General features: G+C 44.4%; 1 protein-coding gene across 2 annotated transcripts in view; it reads right to left on the bottom strand.

Annotated features, from left to right (window-relative positions):
* Window positions 1–10,236, bottom strand: part of TGFA (transforming growth factor alpha) — a 128,414-nt gene extending 118,178 nt beyond the window's left edge. The window contains exon 1 of one of the 2 annotated variants that reach the window (XM_006151274.3): window positions 9,837–10,236. In XM_006151274.3, coding sequence (XP_006151336.1) covers window positions 9,837–9,876 — 40 coding nt within the window. In that variant the 5' untranslated portion in view covers window positions 9,877–10,236. The remainder of the gene's footprint in view (window positions 1–9,836) is intronic. The other variant, XM_014588904.2, reaches the window with a different exon arrangement.
* Window positions 10,237–13,228: the final 2,992 nt, after the last annotated feature.

The following is a 13,228-nucleotide window of genomic DNA, read 5'->3' as shown; positions in this document are numbered from 1 at the left end:
GAACAACCCACGTGGGGAGCAACAGCCAGAGTGTACACACATTCTATGAACACGAAGCGGCCTGCACTGTGGCCGGCACAGGGGTGTGTTTGTTTTGATGGTTTTCTTTGGGAGGCAGGTTGATGAGGTTCAGAGAGAGTCCAAATCCAGAAGGATTCCCCATCTGTGTGATCTATGAGTTTACCTCACATCCCTAAAAATGCTCAGCCCCCCGGCTTGCTTTCATTACAGTTTAGGGACCTATGAGTCATCCCCTGAAGTCCTAATGATAACACCCAAGGTCTGCTATGTGCAAAAAACATCTGTCCTTGCTTAAATTTGCTGGCAGGGAGTGAGCGGAGCATGCATGCCGGCCGGCTGATGCCCTCCTCCGATGCAAAACTTAAAACCAAGAAACCATTCCAAGGGGAGAGTTAAAGCCTGGAGTTTCCAGCTAAGCTCAGTGACAAATACGGTGAACAGGGCATGGCCTGCCATAATTCATATGCCAATTCCTTAGGGCTACTGCTACGGGACAAGTTACGGGTCTTTAGCTCGTTTCTGCATCCAAGAAAAGTATCCTAAATTTGTGTTCTCCTTGTGGGTTGCCAAGGCTTGGCAGAAGGAAGGGAGCAGAGTGTGTAATTGCAACCCTCTCATTTATCGGCTGGGGCTGCTTTTGTGTCACTACATTATGTGAACTGTTCAGCCAGGTAAGCTCCTGTGCCTCCTGAAGTACAATAATTACACAGAGTGCTGCAGACCTGGCAAGAGATGACGAAAGAGCAGTGAAGACACATCTTGCCTCTAAGTGCCCAGAATTGTTTACTGACCTCATTCAGACTCAGATTAAAGACCCTAAAGAACTCAAGCTGAAGAAATGGTCTCTTCGTAAGAATCTAGTATTTTCACCTAGAAGTACTCATCCTAAGACCCAAAGCAAAAATAAACTAAAAACAAATAAGCAAACAACAAAGCATTGTTAAGCTTTGTTGTCAAGCTCCAGCTGCCGTACTATGGCAGCTGCTAAAGGACAGGGCAGTGTACAGTTGACCCTTGAACAGCACATGTCCGAATCATATGGGGCCACTCATTACAGACTTTTTTCCAATAAATATAGTAGCTGTCCTTTCTTTTCCTTACAATTGCCTTGATAACATTTTTTTCTGGCTTATTTTAGTGTTAGAATATAAAATATATGTAATATGCCCAATGTGTTAGTTGACTGTTTATGTTCTTGGTAAGGCTTCTGGTCAACAGTAGACTATAGTAAAGGGTTTTTTTTTGGGGGGGGTGTCAAAATTACACTCTGGACTTTGACCCCTTCTCAAGGGGTCAGTGTCCCTAATCTCCATGTTGTTCAATAGTCAACTCTGATTCTAAGCTTTTTAAAGCTTAAGGACGCATTTAGATGCTACCTAGCAACTTCTGTTAGAAATGATAATGTCATGCACTCCGCAAGTCAGAAATAGCACTACTGTAACAAGTTATGCAAACGAAGTTATTTATCTCATAATACTTATGAGGATACTATTAATTATAGAACTTCCCTTTACATTTTGTTTAATGATTAAAAAGTTTCCCCTCATATCATCAAGGAAAATGAACTTTAAAAATATATTTTATTTGGGGGTTCTTGGTGTTTACTTTGTTTCACATTTATTAAAGTCACATTAACTAGGGCTGCATATACAAAAGAAAAAGTTTTAAATCAAAAGGAGGTTACTTATAAATCTATGCTAAAATGTAAAAATCTTAGTTGAATAGATTGTAAGAAAAATATAGATTACTAAAACTGACTTCCGAAGTAGAAAACTTGCATTGGCCACTAAAGGAGGGCCAAGCCCAGAAGCTTCATAAGTAATTTCTTTCAAGTCTTCATAAAGCCATTGGTTTCCATGTATTTATTTACCAGAACGTTAAAAGAATATTTAAAAATGTATTCTATAAAGCTGACATAACATTATAGCAAGACATAAAAAAGAAAATAGGGGCCCAAACACTTCATAATGGATTAAATCTAGCAGTATATACAGAGAAAAATACCATATAGCCAAAAGGATGTATTTCAAGAATAAGTGAAGGTAGTTTTAATATATTAATAATTGAGCCAACAAATGTCCTGAAAACACATACACACATACACACACATCTTCTCCTGCTTAAAAAAAATGACAAATCTTTTAGTAAGTTATAAAATTATGAAAATTATTAACATGATAGAGAATACATGAGTTGAGTATACACACATATACATGTGTATTTCACAGACACATATATACAAAACCAAGAACTCAGCTTTATACCTGTTGAATGCACAAATTTTATCAGTAAAATTGTAAAAAAAAATTACAAGGATATCCATTGCCTATTAAAAAATAATGCTGTTTTGGGGCTGGCCCCATAGCCTAGTGGTTAAGGGAGTCAGATCTTACATGTCTGGCTGCACGGTTTGAATTCTGGTTTGAACATTTCTTTAAAAATTGCCAGAGGTCATGATGCGAGAAAATGCCCATTTCTAGGAATATATCCTAAATAATCAAAGATGTGCCAAACGTTTATGTGTAAGAATGTGTGTTGTATTGTTTGTCTTTCTTTGTATTAGGCATTATAATCGTAATATATGCTTGTTTAAAAAAATTAACCAGTTCAAACCAAAGCATGTATTATACATGTAGTTCTGAAAGCCACCTTTTAAAAGTAGTTTATCATGAAAACTTTTATTCTTTTAAATAGCTATACAGTAATAATAATTTATTGATAATTTATTTATATGTAAAAATAACACACAAAAGGAATCACCTTAAGTAATTATAATGATAGCAGTATGATCCTGGTAATTGGCTGCTTTTACAAACAATCCAACAATCACCATCTTTTACGTTTTTCTTTACATATTTTGACACAAATTTATGTAGGATATATCAAAAAATGGAATTGCTGACTCAGAAGTTATACCCACTTAAAATTGATGGATACTGCCATGACGACTTTCAAAATATGTTCAACTGATATTCCCAAGAACAAGGTGTGGGGGACCAGCAGTTAGCATAATGGCTGTGTAGCTGGACTCCCGTGTAGTCGACCGTGGTTCGCGTCCTGGACCCGGTGGCTTAAAACTCATGCCGGGCGTGTGTGCGTGCGTGCCCAAGATCCCAAGAGGAGAATGGAGCAGAAGGGATTGCGGCATGGCCATCCCCCCTGGGGGGTGATTTCTCGCTTTCTGTCTCTGTCTCTGTCTGTCCGGCGAGCGCACGCGCCTTATAGCAAAAATCTTTCCAAACAAACAAACAAAAGAACAAGGTGTGGATTATTCACAACAGTGAGAAACATGAAAAATCTATATGGTCAAAGTGCTTAAAAATGAAATGGTAGTATATATAGTCAAGGGCATATTTCTCAATCACCAGAAATGATGTTATGGATAAATGTTTATTGATGTTAAAATACTTATAATGAGGATTATTAAATCACAAAAAAATAAGTGTAAACAGCGTGAGTTCTCGGGAATTCATATACACTTTAAAAGAATATCTACCTGTACATTCATCTATCAAAGTACTAAAATGATGTCAATCACAGTTATCTTTCAACGGTAGAATTAAAACACATTTACACTTAACTTTCCAAATATTCTAGAAAAAATATGTTTCATAATAATAAAGGCACTAAATAATAATCTATTTTTTAAACAATGAAATGCCATTCTGAAAACTAGCTGCATCCATGATGCAAGAGTTTATACACAACCACTCTTCTTTTTTTTATTTTAAGAGAGATTTTTGCTACAGGATGTGTGCACTTGCCGGAGAGACAGAGAGACAAAGAGGCAGAAAGCTAGAAATCACTCCCCTGGGGGGATGGTCACACCACAATCTCTTCTCCTTCGGATCTTGGGCACATATGCACGTGGATCTGGTGTAAGTGTAAGTCACCGGGTCCAGGACTCAAACCGTGGTCGACTATGTGGGAGTCCAACAATGTAATCATTAGGTCATCTGGTGGTCCCCAACCACTCTTGAGTATCATAATCAGAGTTTTTCAAGATTAAACATGTATTTGCTGACTGAGTCTATACTTGGAGTGTCAGTCACTAGGCACCCTATGAGGTCCTCAAATGTTTACTGGTCTCCTCTGAGGCTCAGCCTTTGCTCAGAGGGGCCAAAGACAGAGACAAAGACCAAGTAGCCCTCAAACTATCAGAGAAGAGAGGCCAAACACCACTCACCCATGTTAACCCAAGACAAAACATGAAGGAGCCAGGCCTCTGCCACTGCACTTCCCAGCCAGAAAAGTTAACACGACTGAAGATTAAAACCAAGGAAAAGCAACAGCAGGCTGGTTGTGACACGAAGGAGTAACCTGTATAAGCCCTTCTTGAGGAAAGCCTAGCCCTCTACAAGTACATGAAAAGTACAAACATTAAGGTGAGGAAACTGGAAAGCCTTGAATGGCCAGGGGAGAGCCCAAACTGAAAGGCAGAAGAATTAAGCTTAGAATTCATTTGACTAGGGAAGAAAGTCCATGGAAAGGAAAAAAACTCCATTTCCTTTGACTTAAGACAAAGCACTAGCAAAATACATCAAATTTCATTTCAATAAACTTTCAACTTTTTTTTTTTTTTGAGAGACATTTTTGTTCTAGGGTGCGTGCGCCCTCTAGAGAGACAGAAAGCAGGAAATCACCACCTCTCACCCCCCGGGGGCGGGGGAGATGGCCATGCCTCAGTCCCTTCTCTTCCATTCTCTACTCAGGATTTTGGGCACGCACGCACACATGCCCAGCATGGGTTTTAAGTTGCTGGGTCCAGGTCTCGAACAGCAGTTCATTATGTGGGAGTCCAGAGGTGTAACCACTACTCCATCTACTGGTCTCAAAACATTCCAACTTTTTCTAAGCCCAGGTGACAACTATTTATTTCTTAAGTCATATTCAATACAACAGATTCATAACGCCTTAAAAGAATGTATCTAGATTTTTTTAGAGTTGGTTTAAAGGGAAGATGCTTTGCTCTTGAAACAAAGAGCCCCTAAGAGCTGGCGGTGTTAGTCTAGATTTTTGACTTCCTTGATTTTATGAAAGATTTTTATATTTGACATTTCACGGGGGGGGGGGTGGAAGGCTAAATAAAAACAAAAGCTACTGTCAAACCCCCTAATCCTCCTCTATCTAGAAGGAATTTTAAACACATTAGCCCTCTAGCACAGCAGTTCATACTTAAAAATGAGGCGATTAAAAATATTTGAAATGGCAGCAAAACAATGTTCCATTTTTGGCAACCCCTAAATAAAGGAAAGCGTGACATGATTAGCTTTGGTAAGCTGAAGGTCACTAACACAGCATCATTACATTTTCCATTGGTAGAGTACACGAATATTTAACAACAATGGAGAGATCTCAGCAAGAGATCTAACTCTGCCCTTGTTAGCAAGGTAGGCCTTGGAAGTATCTTGGAGAATGGCTCGTAAACACAGAGTAGCATTTACAGACGTCAGAACCTGCTTTAGATAAAATGCAACTGGGGGGCCAGCAGGTGGTGTGGTAGTTAAGGCCGGAGGACTCCCACATGGCTGACTGTGGTTTGAATCCCAGACCAGACGGCTTGCTTTCTCACCTTCTCTCTCTCTTTCACTCTGTCCCTCTCTAGACAAATTAAAATAAATAAATAAAATTAAATAATTCTTTTAAAAATGCAGTTGGTTAAGTCTAAAATTTCTAATAGCAACTAACTGAAGAGCATCAGTTCTCGGGGTGTCCCTCTTGTCTCTGCCCCACCAGCAGCATAGTCACAGCTGGGAACTTGGTAGACATGTAAACTCTCCCACTCCCTGAATCAAAAATGCTGGGGAGGATGCCCAGCAATCTGGCTTAACCAGGCCCCTGGGTGATTCTGACTTAAGAACGGTGCTGTAGAAAATTCTAGAGAAGTTCTGAGTGAGAAGCCGAACACAAGATGCTGACCTCAGTGTGCATGACCATTCTCATTTTGGATGACCCAACCTCTACCTCCCATTGCCAGTCTCTTTTAGTGGGAAATGCAAAGAATAAGACCTTGTTCAAAACACACTTTGAAAAAGTCCTTAGAGATAGGTCTAATGGAAAAGTCATCTATTTTTCCTATGTTACCACAGTAACAGTAACACGAAGCATCATTTACTCCTAGAAGGAAAGTCCCTTTGCAGGGGACACTCAGTATTTACAGAAAGGTCACTTTCTCCTGAGGAAACCAAATTTTGGAAAAGCAAATATGGGAAACTCAGGCTCTAAGCCTCCCACATACACCTCTAGGGCCACATGCTAAGTGAACACTCCCTCATTATGACTGCCCGGTATGAAAACCATGTTCCAGGCAAGCCCTCCCTGTCTCTTTGGAATGGAGAAAAGGCACTTCTGACTTCAGTCCTTCTCTGCCTGTTGGTCCCTGAACCCTGACTTGCACAGAAATTCCACAGGTGACCTACTACTGCTCAGCTGTAATGCCACTTAGCATCCTAAGACATCCTCCTGACCAGTCTCCACCTCGTCTTCACCGACGGGAGTTGCCAGAACAGTAACTGTGTTTCTCTCCAGATTCTGGAACCCATTTCTACATCAGAAGATCAATTTCGCTTTATTAGGCCATCTGGAAAGCCATGACATATTTTTCTATGCCAAACTGCATCCTGACTTTCCCGACAACTCAATATGTGTGCCCCTTTATTTTTAGAGTCTATCCATCGTTTCTATATGGGTCATCTCATTTGATTCTCATGACAACCTACGAGGTGGGTATAGCTTTATTATTCCCACTTTGACACATGAGAAAACTAGAACTTAGTGCTGAACTTAAACAATCGATTACTGAATATCAAAAAGTAGGCACAAATACTTTACCAAAAAAAAAAATCATGATGTCCAGAGGGACCCCAAAAATTGCCTGAACTTGTTACCTGCCAAATTATATATATATATATACCCCAGGAGGGATGGCCACACTGCAATCCCTTCTCTTCCATTTTCCTCTCAGGATCTTGGGCATGCACGCACATGCACCTGGCGTGCATTTTAAGCCACCAGGTCCGGGATGCGAACCACGGCCAATTACATGGGAGTCCAGCGACATAGCCATTATGCTAACTGCTGGCCCCCACATGATTTTCAGAAGAAACCACCTCAGTAGATTTCTAGGTTGGGTGATATTTTTTCAGCTTAGGAAGGGTGAGGAACAGCCAACAAGTTAAAAGATAAATTAAAATGGAACTCAAAAACCTATAGCGATGTCTAGAATTCTAACGATGATGATGAGGATGTGGCTAAGACTAATTAAGCTGTTACTACATGCCAGGCATCATTCTACATGCATTAAGTATATTCAACAACTCTATTAATATTCCTCTTTTACAGATGAAAAAGCTAAGTAATAGGCCCACAATGGCACATCTTGCTCCCTGGACACAGAGGAGGATGCGCAATGGGAAGGGCCAAGCCTCCATGCAGCCTGTCTGCCAGTGGTGGAAACCTGACATGGAGGGCAGCCACCACAGGAACCTGGGCTCTATTTCCAGTCTTGCCATTTAGGCAACAGTCTCCACATTCTCTCACTGAAAACACAAGTCGATGCTCAGGTTCCAAGTAATCAAGCACCGACTCAGACTCCTAATAGCCAGTTCCTTTTCCGACCATCCCACAAAGGTTTTCTACACTTGGTTGGTTATGAACACTGGCTGATTCTCCTGGAACTGCCTTCAATTAATCTAGGAAAAAAGAGAGGAAAGCACCTTTGGAGGAAGCATGCAAATGAATGAGGTATGTGGAGGGCAGCGGTTCTAGTAAATGAACTGAACTAACGGCTCTGATTTTTCTTTGAAAAAAATATAAATAAAAAGGAGTTCTCACGGGTGGAAATCACTCTTTTTCCCACTACTTTTTTCTCAACTGCTCACATTTTGGAAGTGTGTATGAGTCAGCTTTTACAAATAAATCTATCTTTTTCTATTCACACATCGTTTTCTTAAAGAAGGAAACAAGAGCCAGGTTGAAGGGAATGCTCCAAAGAGAAAAATGACGAATGAATGCAGTCTTCATAGGCCAGGAGGCTGTGATGGGGACAGCGGAAAGAGAGATAACTTTCAAAAGCTTTCTTAAATGTGCTTACTCCCATCATTTCCTGCATTTAATTTTCACTGAATCACCCCCCTGAGATCCTAGCAGTTCAACAGATAACCTAATTTAGCAGCATGATCTGGGGTATTCCACATCATCTCTCCTTAAGGCAAAATCTCAAACCTGAGAGATGGACTAGATGAACAAGGGGGGTGGCTTTTCATATCCCGCTAAATTTTTCTTTGTCACTAAATTTTTAATAACCCTGGCCCAGCTACTTACTAAAGGTGGGCCCTGTGTGCTTCACTTTTCCGCTTTATAAAACGGGGACGATGGTAATACCTTCTTCATCAGGTTGGTGTGAAAACTAAATGAGTCAATAAGTAATAAGCACTTGGAACTGTGACACAAATGATCACAATTATTATTAACTATTGTTATTTGCAAAAACATTGCTACAGAGAATTGTATTTAGGACGCTTCCACTGTATTGGAAACGTGTTAGTGGTTTTTTAAACATTGAAATGAAAACTGTTAATACACACAAAAGCAGCTCTTGGAAAAGGGGAGGGGTAGAGAAAGTCGCCCATAATCGTGTCACCTGTTGTTAGTTTCAGGTAAGGGTGTAGCTCCAAGCATCCGTTCCACGACTAAATTTATTTCCCTTAGAGACTACCTCCCCTCCTGCTGCAGTTCTTAATCGCGTTTAAAGGGCAGGTTGCAGGCGGGTCCGTGAACCCCCTGGATTTGTACACAGAAGTGGGTGAAGCTGCGACTCTAGGCATTTTGAAAAACCGGGTTCCGAAGCTTTTGCTACAGCAAGCCACATGCTTTACAGGGTTAAACTCAGGGGCTATGGACCGAACAATTCAGTTCACGGTCAGTTCACCGAAAGCTGCGGCAATAACCGGGACACCTGGGCTGTTAATCAGCCACCTCAATCCCAGACAGACCCGGCACGATCAGGGCAAGAGCCGGCCAGGCGGCGCGCGGCTCTGCGCGGGTCACCACTTCAGCCATACCTGGGAACTTCATCGCGGTAAAACGCACCAGCTCCGCAGACCCGACAGCGGGTGCAGGGCTTAACTCCCCTTCCCCCATCCCTCGTTCATTTCCAGGAACAAACTCAGGAAACTGACAATGTTCAGTCTAGGGTTTCACTCCTGCTCGCGGCTGACAGAGAAACCACGTCTCCCAGGGAACTTAATTAAAAGAACAATTAATCCGCACAAAAATCCGAAACCTATCCCAAAGCTCAAGAACTCTTAAAGTTAGCAGATCGAGGGCGCCTCTACTGATCGGGAACATCTGTCGGTAGCTAGGCTCCGGGTTAGGCACCCGGTGCCGAAGGGACGCAGGCCAGAGGGTCGGATGCCGGCCCCGGGGTCCGCCGCCGCCGCCGCCGCCGGAGACCGGCTTGGAGGCAGCCGGGTAAGCAGGTAGGTGTGGACTTGCATAGGAACAGACACATAGCAGCGGCGGATTAAAGTTCAAGCCGGCTCACACACCGCTTCCCCTCCCCGGGCCGCGTTCTCACGCACGGCGCGGGCAGCCACTTCCCGGGAAAGCCTCGGCGCTCGAGTCCCCCTTTTTTGGGTAATTCTTAGTGGCTCCCTTGGCCTCCCAGGCTCCAACCCATTAAAAGCATTAGCCTTTTCTCCCCTCTCCTAGGCGGGCGCAGAAAACCCCTGGAAAAGAGAAAAGGAGAGGACTGGAGGAAGCGCGGTATCGCGGAGGGCAGGCGGCGCAGGGCGCGCGGCAGGCAGCGTACGTACCCAGCGCGAGCAGGGCGAGCTGTCCAGCCGAGGTGACCATCTTATGGGCAGGCGGGCAGCAGGCGCTCCAGCCTCCTGCCCTACCTGAGGTGCCCGAGTGGCGGAGCGGCGCCGCGGTGCGGGGGAAAAAGGCGCCGGCTAGGCAGGCCCGGCCCCCGGAGCGGGCGGGTGGAGGGAGGACCGAGCGCCTCTCTGCTGGCACTCACCCCCCAGCGCTGCTTGCCGGGCGGAAATGGGAAGGCGATTACCGTCACCTCTTCGCCTCTGCGCGACCCGGGCAAGGCTGACCACTCTCAAGTCCCAGTGGGGGTGTCCCCCTAAGGGCACAAGGGGTGGGAGTTTGGGGGGGAGGCGGGGACGCAGAGCGCACCCAGTTGGGCGCGGGCGATGGGGCGGGGCGACCGGGGATCCTTGTGCCCGACGGCACGAGCCGGGCACCCGGGCCAAGGAAAAGGCAGGAAGCGTTTGACTTCAGACACCACTCCCAGAATGCCGGCGCTGTGCCGCCACCGGCCCCTACGTGCGGGTCAGTACCCGCCGCGGAGACCGAGCGTCCCAGGGCGCAGTGGCAGCTTCTAGGCCCTAGGCGGCGGAGCGGAGCCGGTCGGGAGCAGGCCACCTGTGCCCAGGGCAGCTCCAGTGGCCTTCCCCTAGCGAAGGACATGGCTAGGAACCGGATCTGCTGCTAGTTTTGCCGGTCGCCTGCCAAGATTTGACCCCAAGAAAGTGCTCTCCAAAATTAAGAGAAGATGTGTTATACGGGGTCTCCCACCTGTGCCCTTGTCCCCATCAATTCTGCTGCCGCTTACTGCCTGGCACAGCCAGCCTCCAACCCCAGGCCCACAAGATGTTGTGATCAGCGAGTCTTTGTCCTTTCGACTTGGGGCTGATAAGGAAAATGAGTCTGTCTCCAGGGAATCTGGTTATGCTCCAACTACCGCTACCACTGCCCTGCCACAGACAGCTCAGGCCAGCAGCCAGGCAGCATGCCTCCAGGTGTGCTCCAAGGGAGAAGTGTGGACCAGACTCTCCTGGGTGGCTCTTTCAGAATCTGGGGCTTTGAGCTGGCCTTTGGTGAGGAGATGGGGGAGGGGGACAGAGGGAAAACATTCTGGGTGAAGGAAGGATCCAGAGGTTCCTTTGAGGACCATTCATAGGCGATACACCTGGGAGAGTCAGTGTCCAGTCATATTCTCCCGGACCTGAGCTGGTGACCCACCCCTTTCTGCCTCCTCTGTCCTAGCTGCTGTGGGGTAAACCCAGGCTCTTTGGAGGCCAGAGTGCTGGGATGGGAAATCTCTTGCTGATTTTCAAACTCCTGGGATTGACTTTTGCCAAGGGCTTAGCTTCAATAAGGAAGCACCAGTGTGAAAAAGGGACTCCAAAAAGGGAGTAAATTTACATCAGTAAAGCATTCCTGTTCCCACAGGATATGTTGTTCTTTCAAACTTTAATGATCTCAAGAGAGTTTTTTGTTGGTTCTGGGGTACATCTTTTCTTCAGTCCTCCCCAGGCATGTACAGGGCATACATACTATTTAGTAGGTTGTCCCTGACTCCCTTCTGCATCTGGGTCCGCGTCCTTCAGATTGGACTTGACTGGTAGTGTTCCTATCTCTTCCCCAGCCTACCCTGCCTTGCTAGGACTGTAGGAGCCAGGAGTTCCACCCTTCGCCTGTTCTCTACCACTGGACCATGCACACCAGGCTGGCTGTGGCTGAGGACTGGCAGGCCCACTGTGGGAGCCAGGCTCAGCAGTTTTTGATTCTTCTCCTCCTGTCCAGTCACATAGTAGGACAGAAAGAAGTAGTAGCAGAACCAAGCCAAGGAGCATGTTCCTTTGGGATTGGAAATTCTTTTAAATCAAGAGGTATTTTGCTATTGTAAACTAATAAGTACTCCTGTCTGGGACCAGCAGTTGGTGTAATGGCTATGTTGCTGAACTCCAATGTAGCCTACAGCGGTTCAAATCCCAGACCCAGTGGTTTAAACTCACACCAGGCAAATGTGCATGCATGCCCAAGATCCCAAAGGAGAAGGGATTGTGGTGTGGCCATCCCCCCCTTGGGGGTGATTTCTTACTTTCTGTCTGTCTCTCTGTCTTTCTGGTGAGTGTACGCACCCTATAGCAAAAAATAAAATAAAATTTAAAAAGTACCCCTATCAAAGTACACCTTCATGCTTAAAAATCATAAATTCTCTCCCAAGATTTTCAAGAGCTGGTCCATTTCTGTAGCTGTATAGCTTTCTAAATTCACTCAAGTTGAACATAATCAGGTTTTGGGTTTTGCTTTGTTTTGTGTTTTAACATCATTTTAACTTAAATATCATGTTTTGTAAACTGAACTGAAATGATTTGGGGACATTTATTTATAGAACTAAAAGGAAACCTAATATCCTAAATTACTGATGCTCCGGCTTTGGTACTTTATGTATCTCACAACGGGAGATAGTCTATCCCTCTTTTATATGAGAATAAGTGAGACTTAACCCAGAAGTACACAACCAACAAATGGCAGAGTCCACATCTGAAAGCAAAACGAGCCGTTCCAGGGTTCTTATTTTGACTTCTATGGGATATGATCCAATTTCCACATTTTTTTTTCCTTTATGGGAAGCAGGTATTTTTGACGTTGTTTCACTGATGTTGTTTGCTGCCCTCCAATTAGTCAGTATTACAGGCACCTGCATTACTGTACCTGGTGTTCACCTGGCCTAGGATCCAAACCCAGGCCTCCCATGCAATTCCAGCCTTCCAAGCAGTGGTGCTACCTGCGCACCCCTGCTGTTGGGCGTCCGCCTTTTTAATAAGGATAATACTTAACTCATCATATTGATGCAAAGACTAACTGCAAGAATGTATTTGCATATTCAGCACAATATTTGATACCAACAAAACTAGCTATTATTTGAGGAAAAACTCCCTCAGTGGATGCATCTTTCCCTTTTCTCAGTTCTCTACCATGATCTTTATTTGATCATTTCCCATCAGTTCTTTGTTCAGATATATGCGTGCACATGGGCACACACACACACACACACACACACACACACACACACACACACACACACACACACACACACACACACACACACACACACACACACACACACACACACACACACAGACACACACCTATTCCTGTGGGAAATAATTTCATAGGTAAATCAGAAGCCATGAATTTGTCTCTCAACTGTGGTGAAAAAGGAGTGAAAAAAAATTTTACAAGATGCAATTTAAAGCAAAGAAATACTTTTTCCTGGGGAGTGTTGTGACAGTTTTGTATTTTAACAGTGTGGAATATGCTGCTCCCTGAGCTGAGTAAAATTCTTGCTGTAGCCCTTTGGATCTGCGTGGAGACTCCAATGTGTTCTTTCTCCTACAGACACTGT

Source organism: Tupaia chinensis, unplaced genomic scaffold (assembly GCF_000334495.1).
Source record: "Tupaia chinensis unplaced genomic scaffold, TupChi_1.0 Scaffold000316_1, whole genome shotgun sequence".
In the NCBI taxonomy this organism is placed as follows: Eukaryota; Metazoa; Chordata; class Mammalia; order Scandentia; family Tupaiidae; genus Tupaia; species Tupaia belangeri.
This window is presented reverse-complemented; position numbering and strand designations above follow the sequence as displayed.